At 33.2% G+C, this 15,267-nt stretch overlaps 1 protein-coding gene across 2 annotated transcripts; it reads left to right on the top strand.

Moving 5' to 3' along the window:
* The first annotated feature begins 181 nt into the window (after window positions 1–181).
* On the top strand, window positions 182–14,123 carry LOC140055315 (uncharacterized). Of its 2 annotated transcripts, none has more exons than XM_072100627.1 (27): window positions 182–349; window positions 831–1,081; window positions 1,535–1,637; window positions 2,065–2,128; window positions 2,273–2,383; window positions 2,800–2,919; window positions 3,013–3,195; window positions 3,400–3,576; window positions 3,999–4,088; window positions 4,354–4,480; window positions 4,585–4,664; window positions 4,786–4,844; window positions 4,939–5,120; window positions 5,418–5,494; window positions 5,865–5,914; window positions 6,019–6,214; window positions 6,673–6,783; window positions 8,977–9,000; window positions 9,146–9,245; window positions 9,376–9,496; window positions 9,828–9,981; window positions 10,428–10,547; window positions 10,912–11,207; window positions 11,723–11,800; window positions 11,897–12,063; window positions 12,396–12,512; window positions 12,638–14,123. In XM_072100627.1, the coding sequence occupies exons 2-27, from the start codon at window positions 952–954 to the stop codon at window positions 12,859–12,861; spliced, it is 3,261 nt and encodes a 1,086-aa protein (XP_071956728.1). In that variant the 5' UTR covers window positions 182–349; window positions 831–951; the 3' UTR covers window positions 12,862–14,123. The 2 variants fall into 2 exon arrangements, with proteins under 2 accessions (XP_071956728.1, XP_071956727.1); XM_072100626.1 differs by having other exon boundaries at window positions 182–390.
* Window positions 14,124–15,267: the final 1,144 nt, after the last annotated feature.

The following is a 15,267-nucleotide window of genomic DNA, read 5'->3' as shown; positions in this document are numbered from 1 at the left end:
TGTTAAAGGTCATTATTTATACCGGAAACGGAAATATCAATTATAGATAATGACCTAGTACTTCCGGTTATAGGATAAAATGCTTCCGGTGACCTTATTTGTAGTGTAAAACCTACTTTAGAGCGCCATGTTTAGACCTGTGCTCACGTTGGCCTACACACCATGCGTGGAGTTATTTTGTTGCTACGTCAACGTCATGCGTTTTACTATTTGATTGCGTAACTTCAGCAATACTTCCGGTGGTTATCCGTGACCTGTTTACATGTGCCTCTCGATCGTTATTAATTGAAGTGCGCATGCGCTTTACATTTGTTTGACTTCGCCATGGCATCATCAACAACAACAAAAAGTATAGTAACTTTGAATCGTGATTTATTTTTTTTAAACTTGGTTAGTAGTTGATTTAGACGATTTATTTGAGTAATATGTGTTTGATCATGTTTATGTATAACCAAGAAACACATTATAATATCATTTTTATTAATATTATATAAAACGTACTACTTTTTAACTCTATTATTTACTATTTTAGGCTGCATTGTGAAACATTTCGTACTTTTCGTTTTTTAGGCATTTTCGAAGCCCGAACAATAAGGGATCTTTTGTGGGGTAAATCGCGTGGTCATTTCGTCCTCCTTTCAAATTAATTAGATCAATTTAATTGGTTAATAAAATAAATATTTCTAGAATTATCATTATACCAGCTGTTCAAAACACCATTACTAGAGGCTTTATAGGCCTAGGCCTATATATGTATAGTAATTCAAATTGCTTATTTGTGTACTGTATTTATGTTAACTTACAGTCTTGTTTTTTTTTTATCTTGAAAGGGATTTGCAACCATGCAAGTATAAGTTACACTACAGAAAAATTATTGATATGATTTCTTGCAAATCAATTTAACGTCATTTCATTAACATTTCAAAAACAAAAGTGTAAACATTGTGAAGAATGTCTCTACGAACAAAAATCAACGGTTTCACAGCATGGGTGAACTTCCGTCTGCAATCGTATGACCATCTACTGAACAATGTCATAATGGACTTGCTAAAAGGAACCAACTTAAAAATGCTTATTCAAAGTAAATATATGAACTTGGTTTACTTCGTACATTATTTATTTAACTTCCCATGAATACCATGACAGACCACTGTGTGAGTGACTTAGTGACTTACAAGTTTTAGGTGACCATGACGCACAGTGACTATGTTGTTCATGATGTGGTGGGTGGTAGAGTGATGGACATGGACACTCCATTAGATGTACCATCTAGGTTTTTAGAAGCACCCCTGCATCAATAATTATTTGTGAATGACACATTCCATTCTGATGTATAATCCCACCTCCTATTTTTTGCCAAATTTCATATCATAAAGTATACTTAATCATATACTGTATTATTTTACAAGGTATGTATACAAACAGTATCTATATTGCAGTATTGCAAATTATTAGTTTTGTTGTGTACTTTTTCTTTCTTAAATATAAATTAAAGATCTAAAATGCTATCTTTTGTTTTATTTTTTTCCAAAAGGCCTAACAGGTGTTGACAACAAAAAGCTAAAAAGTTTTGATGGGCTGACACAGCAACAGAAAGTGTCTCGTATGGAGTGGGTAATAGGTGAACTGAAAGAAAAGTAAGTATTATGACATGAGATAAACTAAATGTCAGACAGGTTTATATAGCACAAATTCCATATATGTACTGTATGTTCAAATGACGCTTAATGATAAATAATAATAGATAGATTTATATAGCGCAAATAAACGATGTCTCTATGCGCTCGACAATAAAGAGAAAGAATGGAAACAAAAAGACAAAAAAACCAAGCTAGCACCCAGTTGCACAATCACGGATATCGACATATTACCCCGGTCATTTTTTATCAAACATATATGGAAACATACTTCCATAATATTGCAGCCAGTAATCAGCATGTTAGTGCTTTGACCTGACCAGGTACCCATTGATTCATTAATATTCCCAAAAAGAAGGTTCCATCATATTTAACTAATGTGAAGACATTTGAGTATATTGACATATTTCGCCTGCTTTTTTTCCAGTGATATTATTCCAGTTGATGTATTTGTTGATTGTAGATTATTTGCAATGAGACACGCTGAACATGTAAGTAGTGGGTGGAGCTTGTTGAATATGATCCATCCAAGTTTCAGAGTAACAGGTGTTAGTATAGCGCATATACAATGAGTTCAATAATGTACGAAAATCTACCTAATAAATAAATTTAACAAATAAAATATAATTTTGCAGGTGTTTGATTTGTTGTGGCGTTTGGTGTGTCATGACATTTGGTTTACCTGGGAAAGACTTGAATATCTCCTTCACAAGGATGACAAAGTTCTCACTGAAGTTCCGTTTGAGGTAAGACCCGTTATTATGATTTATTTATTATGGCCGACGTCTGTCGCAAAACAACAATGTCAATTAGTCTTACATTAATCTGAATGATGGACTGTTGGTCCTATCATTAATCAAGGGCTTCTCTCATCCAGTGCCCACCTTGACCAGAGAAGAGGCATAGCCAATAAGTCTGAGGCAGATACATGAAAGTCTGATTTCAACTGCCTAATAAGACGACCCCGGATCCATATTATACAGCACCCAATATTTTTCCAGATGGTCTCCCATCCAAGCTCTAACCGGACCCAACGTTGCTTAACTTCAATGATCTGACAGTGTTTTAACATGCCAAGGCTGTAAGATCTGTATGCTATCCCTTGCACAATTTAAATAATAATCAAAAAACCATTGAAACTGTATTTTTATGTTTTTTCAAGTGGATTCCTAAACTTCGTCCTGAAAAAAGTGCAAAGAAGAAAAAAGCAAAAGTGACCAAATCATTGTTATCAGGATTTGGAAGCGGTGCTGTGATATCAGAGAGTCTTCCTTCATCTCCGGTAAGCTGTCATTAAAACAAGACCTTATAAATTACATTTGTTCTTTCTCACTGTACTTCATTTTGAAGCAAGAAAAATGTTAATTTTCAACAGGAACCAGAGGCTGTGTCTGCCACACCTTCTCTTCCTTACACACCATTTCCAGGGGATAATTATTGCAAGAAGTTTAAGCCAAAGAACAAAATGTGGCCTAGGCCTGATGCTGAGGACGCTGTGTTGGAAATGATAAATGCACAGCTACAGACGAGCCGCGAAGGCCGTAAGTTGCATGTTCAGGTATGTTAGCATAAGGTGTTGTTTACATAGTTGTTGTATATACTGTTGTACACCACTCATTTTGTGTTTACAGGTTTACCCATTTTTAAAAAAAAGAGCCTACAATGCTAACTATAAAGCTTGGCCTACACTATCAAACTCATGCAAACATGTTTTTTGCTACAGCTCTGTGAAATAAAGTAACTTTCTTTTTATCTGTTTTAGACATTGGATGACTTGGTCGATAGCCGTGTGCTTTGCGCTTTAGTGAACTGTTTTGCTCCAGGTACATTCACTACAGAAGTGATGTTGAATGATAGATGGACAATCAACCTGGCTCTGCGTACTTACGAGAAGATAATGCGTATTAATACTCCACTAGATTCACAGGATCTTGTTGAGGTCAATTTGATCATTGTTTAAACGTGTAATACAGTATATCTGTGATTAATATTGTTAATTTTTAATACTCTGGAATTGATATTGTAATTAAATTTGATGATGTATTTCTGAAAATTTAGCACTCTGATACTTCTGTATTTTATAGTATATCATGGTGGTTTTTAAGTATTTTAAAAAACAACAATAGAAAAGCATTAAAGATATATTGTTCCCCTAAAAAAAAAAAATTTTTTTAATGTTTTTGTTGAATATGCCATTTAATGTCACATAATAGTTATTCACTTTATTACACAAATTATTTACCTGAAAAAAACTGATTTAAACCATAAGTCTCTTTTTATTAATCTTTATTTTCCATGTTTTTTGGGGACAATACATCTTTAAATTAAATTGTTGCAATCATACTAATTATACATTTTCAGGCTGATGAGATGGCTATCTGTAGTACATTTTGTGTTTACTTCATGTGTGGTTTTAAACTAAGACAGTCTAGAAGTATCTTGGCACGTTTGGTATGTTTTGTTCACATTATTAAATTTAATTAAAATTGTATGAGTATTAATTAATAATATTGAAATAATTGTTCGGCGTAACAGCAAAACATTCTGTTATAAAAGTTTATCTTAATTTGACTATGCTGTTGAATGTTTGGCAACATTATCCAGAACATCACCTTAAACACTTCAGTGCCAATCAAAAAAAAGTTCTCGAGCAGTAGCTGATATAAACTACTGTAAAAATTAAAATAATTCTACATTATAACACTTTTGTTTGCAGCGAGAACTAGATCATCTGTTGAGGGCAGCTCGACATGAGGTGGAAAGTTTTCCAGAAATTGTACATAACGTTACAATGCTCAAAAGACGGAAAGAACTTAAAAACTTAATTGCAGAATATGAACAAGGTAAAATACTATTTTAACAAATACAATTATTTGCTTTAGCTATTTTTAGCTTATGAGAACTACTCTGACATCTTCTCTCAACTATTTGGTTTGGTTTTCTTCAGAAAAAAGTACTATTGGAATAACCTTTGACATTGAAGCTTGCAAGGCATGGTGGGAGCATGTAAACAAAATACAGATTGAGGTACAGTTACTGTTATTATTATATTTTTCAAATTTGTCATATTCAACAGGATACTACAAAAGCTACTATGCAGTAAAATTATTAGTAATAATGTAATCTAATAATATTTTATTTTTTTTAGACTAGGGAAATTGTTTCTAAGAAGATGAAGGAACGGTTTGACACATTCCCCGTACCTAGGTAAGTACACTTTTTGCTATTGTTTGTCTATATTACATGTGAACTTGTATATATTTAAAAATTACTGTACGATTTGTATAATTTACTTCCTTAGGTCAATCACAATCAGTGACCTATGTTTATCGATGGTGATAAACTTAAACTTGTCAAATGGCCTTGGATTCTATTTGAGCAAGATGAGGGAGACTGTTAATCCAGAACGCAAGATTGTCCTGAAGAATATACATACTGGAGAATTTATGGACGACTTCACTCAGGGGAAAAGTCAATCAAAAGGTAACAAACACATTTTTTCTTGTTTTATTTTGTTGGGACAGGAAAAGTGTTACTTTGTAGTTTGTTTGAGAAACAGCTAATATGTCAGGTCTTCCAGAAAGTCTGAAAGTGTTTTTAATGGTAAACAAAGAATTTGGGACCTTTAAGACCTTGAGAAAAGTTTGGTTTTGGAAGAGTTTCTGGTTTTCAGAGAAAATTGACTTTAGGTATATTGTGCTACTATATAGTATGTGCAAATTACATTAATAAATCATAATGATATTTCTAATGAATGAATGAATATTATTTCTTTTCCAGCAACAATCCGTTCCATACTTGGTCTTCCTTCTCATGAGGTTCTTGAAATCAATCCAAGTGATTATCCGCAATATGAGGTAAACATTTATTCTGAAACCCAGTTTTGCATCCTATATTTGAGAAACAAATTATATTGGTTTGCGAAATTGTGTGAGATCGTGTTAGCATTTAATGATTTTGTTTCCGCTGTTTGAATATTTACCAAACCCCCTCCTACCTTGTGATTAAAGAGTTTCATTCGAAAACAAGTATAGAAAGCTGATTAACTCAAAGGTCAATTTTTTGCGTTTCTAGCTCTGTCAAACTGATGCCATATCACTACCATATTTTGGCATATCACTACCATATTTGGGCACATCACACTTTTTTTTGTCAAACTAGTTAGTGTTGACATATAGATAGTTTGGTTTTAATATTAAGAAATTTATCTTTAATGTTCATTTTTAGATGTATTTTGAAAGTCTTTCAAGAAACAAAAGTATGAAAACTGGCACTGTGTAAGTTTTTAAATTCTAAATAAGATGAGTAACCGAATAAATATTATTATTATTATTATTATTAGTATAATGAATAGAATTCCATGTTTTTCTTATAATGGCAGCTTCCTTTACCAAGTATTCCCTGGTAACTTCCAACCATGGGAGAATTTGTTCTTTAAAGCGGCAAAGCTGGGAGAGCTCAATACCATCCAGAAACTGGTAGTATTTTTTAAGGATATGAAACCTAATTTTATTAATGCAAAAGAAAAGAAAACACTGAACACAGCACTTCATATGGCAGCCAGAAATGGAAATTATGTAAGTTCTTGCCTTTACCTTTTTAAGACCATAATAGACTCATTTAACAAGTCAAAACTCAGTTCAGCCTACCTCCTAGGGTTAGATGATATTATGCAGTGCTTTTCGGTGGTCATTCGGGCAAGCAGTATGTAACTTTAGTCAAATTTATTACTAACCAATGGGTGGCCGAGTGGTTAAGACAGTGGAAACCTGTAATTAGACGTAGCCATAACCCATAAGGGTTCGAGGCTCACTCGCTCCATGGTTCTGGTGGTAGAACGAGTCTTCTCGGATAAGGACTATAAACTGTAGGTCCAGTGTACACATCTAGCTCGTGTGCACTTTAAAGAACCTAGTACATCTTTCGAGACGAGTAGTGGGTTACCCCGGTGTACTAGTACACACACAGCCACTGATCGTAACCAAGTGGTATTTAATAAAGTATATAAAGTAATTGTTATCTTTTACTTACTTAGGATGTTGCATTGTATCTGCTTGAGAGTGGTTGCAATATTGACACTAAAAACTACTTGGGAGCAACGCCATTCTTCAATGCTGTGGAAGGCTTATCAAAAGGAATAAGTCAGGTAAAATTGATAAACAGTTTGTGTTGTTGTACTAGTTAACTTGCAAATTTGTCTTCTTTTTTTTACTGTATTATAAGCTAAAATAACAGAAATTGTTTTAATAATGTATAAAACAATTTGCTAATATTATACCTTAAAATACTATGTTTCAATTTTTCTTTTATATAAAAACAGCATAATTATCTCAAAGACTTGCATGTATAAAGCTTTTTATAACTTTCTATGCATTTTTAAGGATTTTCTGAAGAAGATTAGGCATTTCTCTCCCTTAGCAGAATCAGTCCATTTCACCCGGGTTTTTGAAAAAATCCGGGTAATAAATCTTGGTCTGTGTTTTAAACAATTTAGGAGTTCTGATTGTTTATCTTGACACACATGAGAGGCCAGCTGGAGTGTGACAGTCACTTCACTACTGAAATTGCTGAAAACCATGTAGGAATTTTCATGAGCTGTCCAGGTGACCTTGTTGTAAATGACCTAATAGTACCCTTGGGTTGTATTTGATGGGCAGTTAATATAATCAAATTACAATTGTGTATTTTATGGGCTGACACTCTTGACAGGCCTGTGGACCATTTCTGCTAAGGGAGAGTTTTGCCTCAGTGGTATATATACAGTGAAATCTCCAACAAATCTGACGGCCTGTGTTAGTCAAAAATGCTTCTTTTTATATTTTTTTACAATTACATTGTAAGATCCTTAGAAAATGTTGGTTAACTGAAAATTTCCGGTGTTTTTGGAGTCTGGTTTCTGGAGAGTTGACTGTATTACTTAATAGCAGAAATCTTCATACAGCATAATATTTAGTCTTTTTTGTTATAATTATACTATATTCATTGGAACAGCTTTATCGTGTTAGTGATGAGGTCGGCACATCAGTATATGCATCGCAACAAATGGTATAGAAATAATGTATTTTAATGGGTTGCTTGGATTTTGCCGTTTGACTTAACCTTTCTGATGATGGTGTATTTTCTCTTCACTTGGTTTTAAAGGAATAATAATGATTTACATGTGACTAACAAACTAATTATAAACAATGTGTTTAATTCTTTTTTGCATTACACAGACTCATATTGTTATAGGAATGGCTATTTCGACTAGCTTTTACAGTAGACACATCTTAGTAAACTATTTATTATGTTATATCAAGCCCATAGCCAGTACAGGGGAATTCATAGTGTCCAAACAAACCCACCCCCACCCCAAGTTAAGTGCCTTTTATAAACCAAAGATCAGAAGTGGAAGTGTTTTGAATACTGTAATCGGGCTAGGCCTACTTGACAATCCTGGCTATAGGCTTGTATACTAATCACCGCTAAGTAATTGTTGATCATTTAACTTTAAAGAATATAGGCCTACTACACTAAATCTTCTTTTGATGTGCTAAAATCTTCTCTTTTACTAACTTTACCAGGACTTAGGACAGGATACATACTTTACTGGTTTACACATGATACACCCATGGGATCGGCATGGCAATATATTCCGTCTTTGTGCCGAACATCAATATAAGTCTACCTTTAAAAATAAAAGAAAACGGAATAATAAGGTGATGGGGTTTATGCTGTGTGTTGTTTTATCCCATAGTGAACACATGGTCATATTACATCTCCTGCCTGCCTTTTTTCACCTCCTTTCATTTTAGCTTGTTGTGTTGTTTGTGATGGATATTCATCTACAACCAGAACGTATTGGCAACAGAATTTCAATTCCACCTGACGCAATGAACATGTTGGGTATTTTTAATATGTATTGAACGCTCGCTGATCTCCATGGAGAAAGTTTACATGTTTACCATGTAATACTGGAAGATTTCTTGAATACTATTTCTTAAATACGATGCCATCAGTGATCTAATTGCACAGTAATTGGCATTGCACTGCAAGGAATCAATGAAAAGCTGTTTCTAAAATGTGTGTCTCACTCAACAACAAACATGTTCATTGCACAGGTCCAAGAGTTGTGGTTTTCCAGAATCAGACAAATTGTTAATCATTATTTGAACACTTCATATTTTAGGTTTGAACTCGCTCACTTGTAACCTCATATTGCCTATTCATTTTGGTTTTAGTTTCATATTCATTTGTTTTGTAGAACATGCTGTCATTGGTCAAATGCACTACATTTACATGTTTATCATAATGCTAAATTATATTCCATAATAATTTATTATTTTTCATCTTTGTTTAGGACACACACGAAAACACAGCCGAGGTAAGACAATCTGATATATTTTGTGAGATCCTAACTGTATAGACTCTACTAATTGCATTATATTTCACCTAATGTAATGTGTAGATCAGTCCTAGTTAATTGGAAAGGAGTACAGATATATCCAACCTTTGAATTTTTCTTTCAGTTACTCGTTGAATGGGGCGCAAACGTGTTTAGCAAGAATAAACAAAGTAAAACAGCATTTGATTCAGTTAGAAATGAGGAGTTAAAGCAATATTTGATTTGTAAGTTTATTATATCAATTTAACAGTTCTTAAATAAAGAAATCATTGCATCTGTTTCTTAGATTTTTATATTAATAGTATTAATGCAAACAAATATAGCTCAGTTCATGATAATTCTTTCTTTTTTTAGCATATCATGACCATTTACAAACCTGTATTCCAAAGTTAATGAGGGGCAACACAGACCTTTTACAAAAAATGGTTGAAGATCATGTGACTGGTGTACGTCGCTTCTCCAGCTTACGCAGCAGGTAACTTGTTTACAGATGTTTCATTGCACACTGTGTTACAAATTAGGCAATCTGGGTTAATAGTATGGGATCAGTCTCTTGACCTTTAAGATATTTTATACGAATGATCGTAAAATTATTACAACGGTACTGGTTATGAACAACTAGCATGTTATCAAGTAGCATGCTATCAACAAGCATGTTATCAACTAGCATGTTATTAACTAGCATGTTATCAACTAACATGTTATCAACTGATGTACCCAAGACATGACTTATTTCGAGATTGTTTTAAGATTTTGTGTTAATTTTCATTGTAATTTCCTACTACTCTTCCTTCTAATTTGTACAGATGTATCAATGGCAGTACTCTGCTACACACTGCAACATATTTTGGTGCCATCGCTGTTGTCAAAGAGTTACTGAAAGAAAGAGTGGATGTGAACTTGCATGACTATAAGGGTGCAACTCCATTACATCGTGCTAACAATGCCATCACCATAAAGGTTAGTAATAAACATTTAGTATTAATTTTGGTATAATAAAATATCTTATATTTGGTTTAACACAAGTAGGTAAATTTATGGGTCCTTGGGGATAAACTTAAAACCTTTAGATATAGTATTTCAATACTTTGACAATACTGTAAATATGTATTAAACATTTTTGGTCTTCATTTGAATCTCAAATTTGTTACTATGAATGTGGATACTGTTAGATATATAAACACATATACAAATAAACGACCTAGATCTAGTATATGATAATAGAAAATTACAAATTAAATTTAAAAAATGTGCAATAAATAACTAACACCATATGCAGATAGAAGGAAAACAAAGACATTTAATAAATAAATTACTTGGAGTACAGTAGATAGATTGTATATTTATATAAACTTAGTTGGTTATATAATTTACTCAAATATGATGTTCAAATATTGTTTTGGTAGATCTTGTTGGAGAATGGAGCAGACATAAACTCCACAGATGGAGAAGGTAATACAACTCTTCATGTCAAATGCTACGGAGAAGCTAGCAAAGCAACAGAAATAGACTGTCTAGAAACACTAGTAAGGCATTTTTCTTATAAAGTAAGGTGTACCGAATACTTACTTACTTAGTTCGGGACATACCCGTACTTATATAACTAGATTCCTCCATAATTTCCTATATGCTATTGTGACTGTCAGTTCTTCTTTCTGTGTACCGTATATGGTGTACCACCCCAAACTAGATAATGCTAGTGTTTATTCACCATGCAAACCTTTAAACAATGCCTACGTTATACTTCTATTTTCATTAGAAAATTGAACTTGTATAATTATACCCACGTTTTAATCATTATAAAGATAGCAAACCCAGGATAATCCTGGAAGCTAAAAAATACTGAAGTACTGAAATAAATTTGCTTTTCTCAATTTCTCTTCTACTTAGATGGTACACAACATCAGTCTAATTCACCGAAATAACCAAGGACTGCTAGCCCTGCATTGCTGTGCCATGCAAGGCCGTATTGATGCCATCGAGTACCTTCTTGGAATGGATACAGATGGCACTATGCTAGCCTCAATCAAGGAAGAAGACCCATTGATACCTCCAAGTCTGCCACACCTTGCCTTGGCTAATGATTACTTAGACTGTGCCAAATGGCTTGTAGAGAATGGGTTCACGTTCAAAGATAATGAACAAGATGTGTTGGTACATCGTATATTGACAGAACAAATACAAAGGTATTTTTTATTAATTTATTTTTATAAGATAATCGAACAACACCAACACATCTCTACATGTTTATTTGTAATTATGCAACCAGGTTACTCCCTTGATTGTCTCTTATCTCTCTCTTCGTTACCATACACCTTATTCTTTTCATTTACTTTACATTGTCCTATTAATGTCAAAAAGTAATACTTATAGTAAGTTATAGCTGTGTCTTTATTGCCATTCCCACCTGCCACTATTTAAGTTGATGTTGGCTGTCTTATATATGCAATGTCAATAATCATTTTTTTTGTATTTTAATGCAGTTTTGTAGTTCTTAAAGTTAGACTATAAAGCATGTAGATTATCATATAAATTCTATATGGGTAATTTTTACTATTATGCCTTTATGAATATTAGTAGTCTATTTTGTGAGATCCCTACCTGTATAGACTCTACATATGTCATTATTCCCAATATGGACACCCTTTGAAAGGAAAATGGCATAGATGTGTAGAGTGGAGTATCAAACTTTATTTTTTAGTAAACGATGCCTGGAGTTAATTGAGTTCTTATTTGAGCAAGGGGCTGATTTAGACCAACGATATCCTGGTGGAAACACGTAAGTTGTTTCTTATTTACAGATATATAATACATAGTAATTATTGTCAACACTGTCATATCTTCACTTTTATATTAATTACTTTTGTAATTTTAGACCGCTCCATTATGCAGCAGGGATGTTAGGAGGGTCAAGTGATATCATGGGACTTTTATTGCAGTATGGCGCTGAGGTAGATGCTGTAAATGATGACAATTGTACGCCATTGTTCTTTGCAACACAAGCTAACAACCAGTTTGCAACCAGTGTACTGTTAGCAAATGGTAAGCTAAGAACAATCATTATTATTGTCATTAAGAATTTGAGTAGAGCACATATTAAAGAGACATCTTCAGAACCCAACAAAGTGTACCCTAACTAGTTGGTTGTAGTGTTAAAACAATTCGTTTGATGGGAGGGTGTCACATTTAATAGGAGTATCCCCAGAATAGGTCCCCCAAAATTTGTGTTCTACTATGATTATGTTAAAACTACTTCAATTTTGAAGGGGAGTGTATTACTTTTTGTACAATATTATTTATACTGTATATATAAAACTCTTGTCACCTGTGTGGGATAATTTCAATTTTAACTCTATGTTTTGTTTATATCATAGGTGCAAATATTCGGCACAGGAACAAGCAAGGTACTACACCATTTGACTGCATCGTAGATTTTGATGACTGGTTAGAATGTGGGTTTTTTACAGATGAAGTTAAAGCAAGATTAAAAGGTATAAATAAATAAATGAGGTTAATAACACAGTAAAGGGTGCGTGTAATTTAACTATCATTAGGGATAGTTGTCTTCATACAATAGCTCTTGTCATACTGATTATTTTGTTTCTTCTTTTGATAGCCTACAGTTTGAAGCATGCACGAGACCTAGTTCGTGCTATTACTAATAAAGTTAAGGGCCCACCACGTAATCATCGAATGTTGTTACACGCTTCAACCCACCACCAACGGCCTAAAGCTTCTTACTTACAACATACATTACCAACAACTGCCAGCTTAGAGTTGAGACATGCCAGACTAGGCATTTTACCACCACTGAAGTCTACAGGCTTTCTAACATATTGAAAAGAGTTATATAGAGATGAATAAACAGTATTATATTCCTGTAAGAACATGAAGAGAGGAAGAAAGCAGAGTCCAACAATCTTCCTCAAATCAGTTCTTTGCAACATCAAGTAGTCTGTACTAGATAACAGTTAGTGGTTTTGGTACAGCAGCAGATTGCTAGATGTGTTTTACACCAGTTATCAAAATCTCAATGGACATAATTAAATCTGTGTGATGAATGACTTGAACAGCATTAATAGGATACTTTATTCATAACCAAGTGGCTGTTCAAACAGCCCAGTACCTTTCCCTTACCAGGAGAATTAAGTTAATGGTGAGCTTCACCTATTCCCTCTTGTCCAGCAAAAGAGACGGTTTTTCCTAGCTGAAAAATCCAGTGCAAAAGATATCACTCCGTGAAACGGGAATGCTTTTTGTATTTCACTGCTCAGATGACTGCAGTAAAAGTCACTACGCCAAAAATTATTGTTAGTATAGAGTATATGCAGTATTATAATTAAATACATTCTACATGATATTGTTTATGATATACAGTACTTTTTTTTTTTTTTATTCAACTCGCCAATTACAGGATGGATAAACTATTTAATAATTTATCGTGCTTATAAACTAAGTCTCATTTGAGGCTTAGGGAGTGGAGTTGAAAGAGTCATGAGTTACAACCCTGCACTAGGTCAGGATTGAACCCGGGACCTTGGGATTGGAAAGCAAGCACGTTAACCACCAAGCTACAGCTCCACTACACTACAAAACACTTGCTTGCTTTACAATCACATTATTTCTTTGTCTTTGTATGTTTGACAAGAATCTAAACAAGCAAAATGCCTGATGTTCTGATGATAATTCATTTTATATATTTTAATTTTAATTAATTTGATACAATTGAGTATACGATATTGTTTACTTTGTAAAAAATTAAAATAATATATTTTTCGAAAGAATTATTTAATAAATTTTAGCAATATTTAATATGTAAACTTGTATTCTGTAATGTGCCTACAGTATAAATATTAGTGCTGCAACATGTTTTGATAGTGGATAGTATAATATACAACCATGCAAGATTATTTGAGTGCAACAATTTTCAATTCAAAGTTTTCGAAAAATCGCCAAATATCAACAATATGTATATATTAAATATTGAGGTAAAATTCGCTGATCATATCATGGGCGTCTGCGTATGCCAATTCATTATTTAATAAGCAGGGATTTTTTAAAAACATGGTCAAAATAGTCACTTTTAAAATTCAATTTTGCGAAAATATTGCCATATGTGCGCATAAATTGTGTTATCATAATCTTATATAGCTATATTAATTAGTTATGTCGAAAAATAAAAGGGTTGAAATTTTGTCATTTTTTGAAATTTTTTTTCGAAACATGGTTAAAATAGCCACTTTTTAAAATTCAATTATTATGCGAAAATATTGCCATATATGAACATATATTGTGTTATCCTCATCCAGTTATGTTGAAAAATAAATGGGTCGAAATTTGGTCAATTTTCGAAATTTCCCTGTACTATACTGCCCCGTAATGAAAGAACGACTCAACTGCATAAAGCAAAGTTTTGAGATAATCAACAAAACGTGTTCTTGTTTTAGCTCTTCACGTGTGTAGATAATATTATTTTGATTAGCATAACAAACATGCGCAGAACCCATTAGTCGACTCTGCGCATGTTAATTGTGCTATAGTAACCAGTTTTATCGAAAAATAAAAAGGTCGAAAATTTGCCATTTTTTGAAAAAAATCCCTGTACTATAGTACAGGGAAATTTTCGAAAAATAGCCGATTTTCGACCCTTTTATTTTTTGACATAAATGGTTACTATTGCATAATAAACATGCGCAGAGTCGAATAATGGGTTCTGCGCATGTCAATTGTGCTATCATAACCATATTTGACATAAATGGTTACTATATGCATGTTTATTATGCTATAGTAACCATTTATGTCAAAAGTGGTTACTATTGCATAATAAACATGCGCAGAGACGAATAATGGGTTCTGGGCATGTTAAATAAAAGGTCGAAAATTGGCCATTTTTTTTCGACCCTTTTATTTTTTGACATAAATGGTTACTATAGCATAATAAACATGCATATAGTAACCATTTATGTCAAATATGGTTACTATAGCACAATTGACATGCACAGAACCCATTATTCGACTCTGTGCATGTTTATTATGCAATAGTAACCATTTACGTCAAAAAATAAAAGGGTCGGAAATCGGCCATTTTTCGAAAATTTCCCTGTACTATAAAAAATATGGCCAATTTTCGACCTTTTTATTTTTCGATAAAACTGGTTACTATAGCACCATTAACATGCGCAGAACCCATTGGTCGACTCTGCGCATGTTTATTATGCTATAGTAACCATTTATGTCAATAAATAA

The sequence above is a fragment of the Antedon mediterranea genome, chromosome 7, assembly GCF_964355755.1.
Source record: "Antedon mediterranea chromosome 7, ecAntMedi1.1, whole genome shotgun sequence".
NCBI classification, from domain to species: domain Eukaryota; kingdom Metazoa; phylum Echinodermata; class Crinoidea; order Comatulida; family Antedonidae; genus Antedon; species Antedon mediterranea.
The sequence above is the reverse complement of the archived record's forward strand: the minus strand, read 5'-3'. Positions and strand labels throughout refer to the sequence as shown.

Bases quoted from the DNA above. Each gene is read 5' to 3' on its own strand.
- LOC140055315 (XM_072100627.1), top strand. From the start codon at position 952: ATGTCTCTACGAACAAAAATCAACGGTTTCACAGCATGGGTGAACTTC. The intron at 4,665-4,785 runs GTACAGTTACTG...TATTTTTTTTAG, and splicing joins TAAACAAAATACAGATTGAG to ACTAGGGAAATTGTTTCTAA. The intron at 9,246-9,375 runs GTAAGTTTATTA...TTCTTTTTTTAG, and splicing joins GTTAAAGCAATATTTGATTT to CATATCATGACCATTTACAA.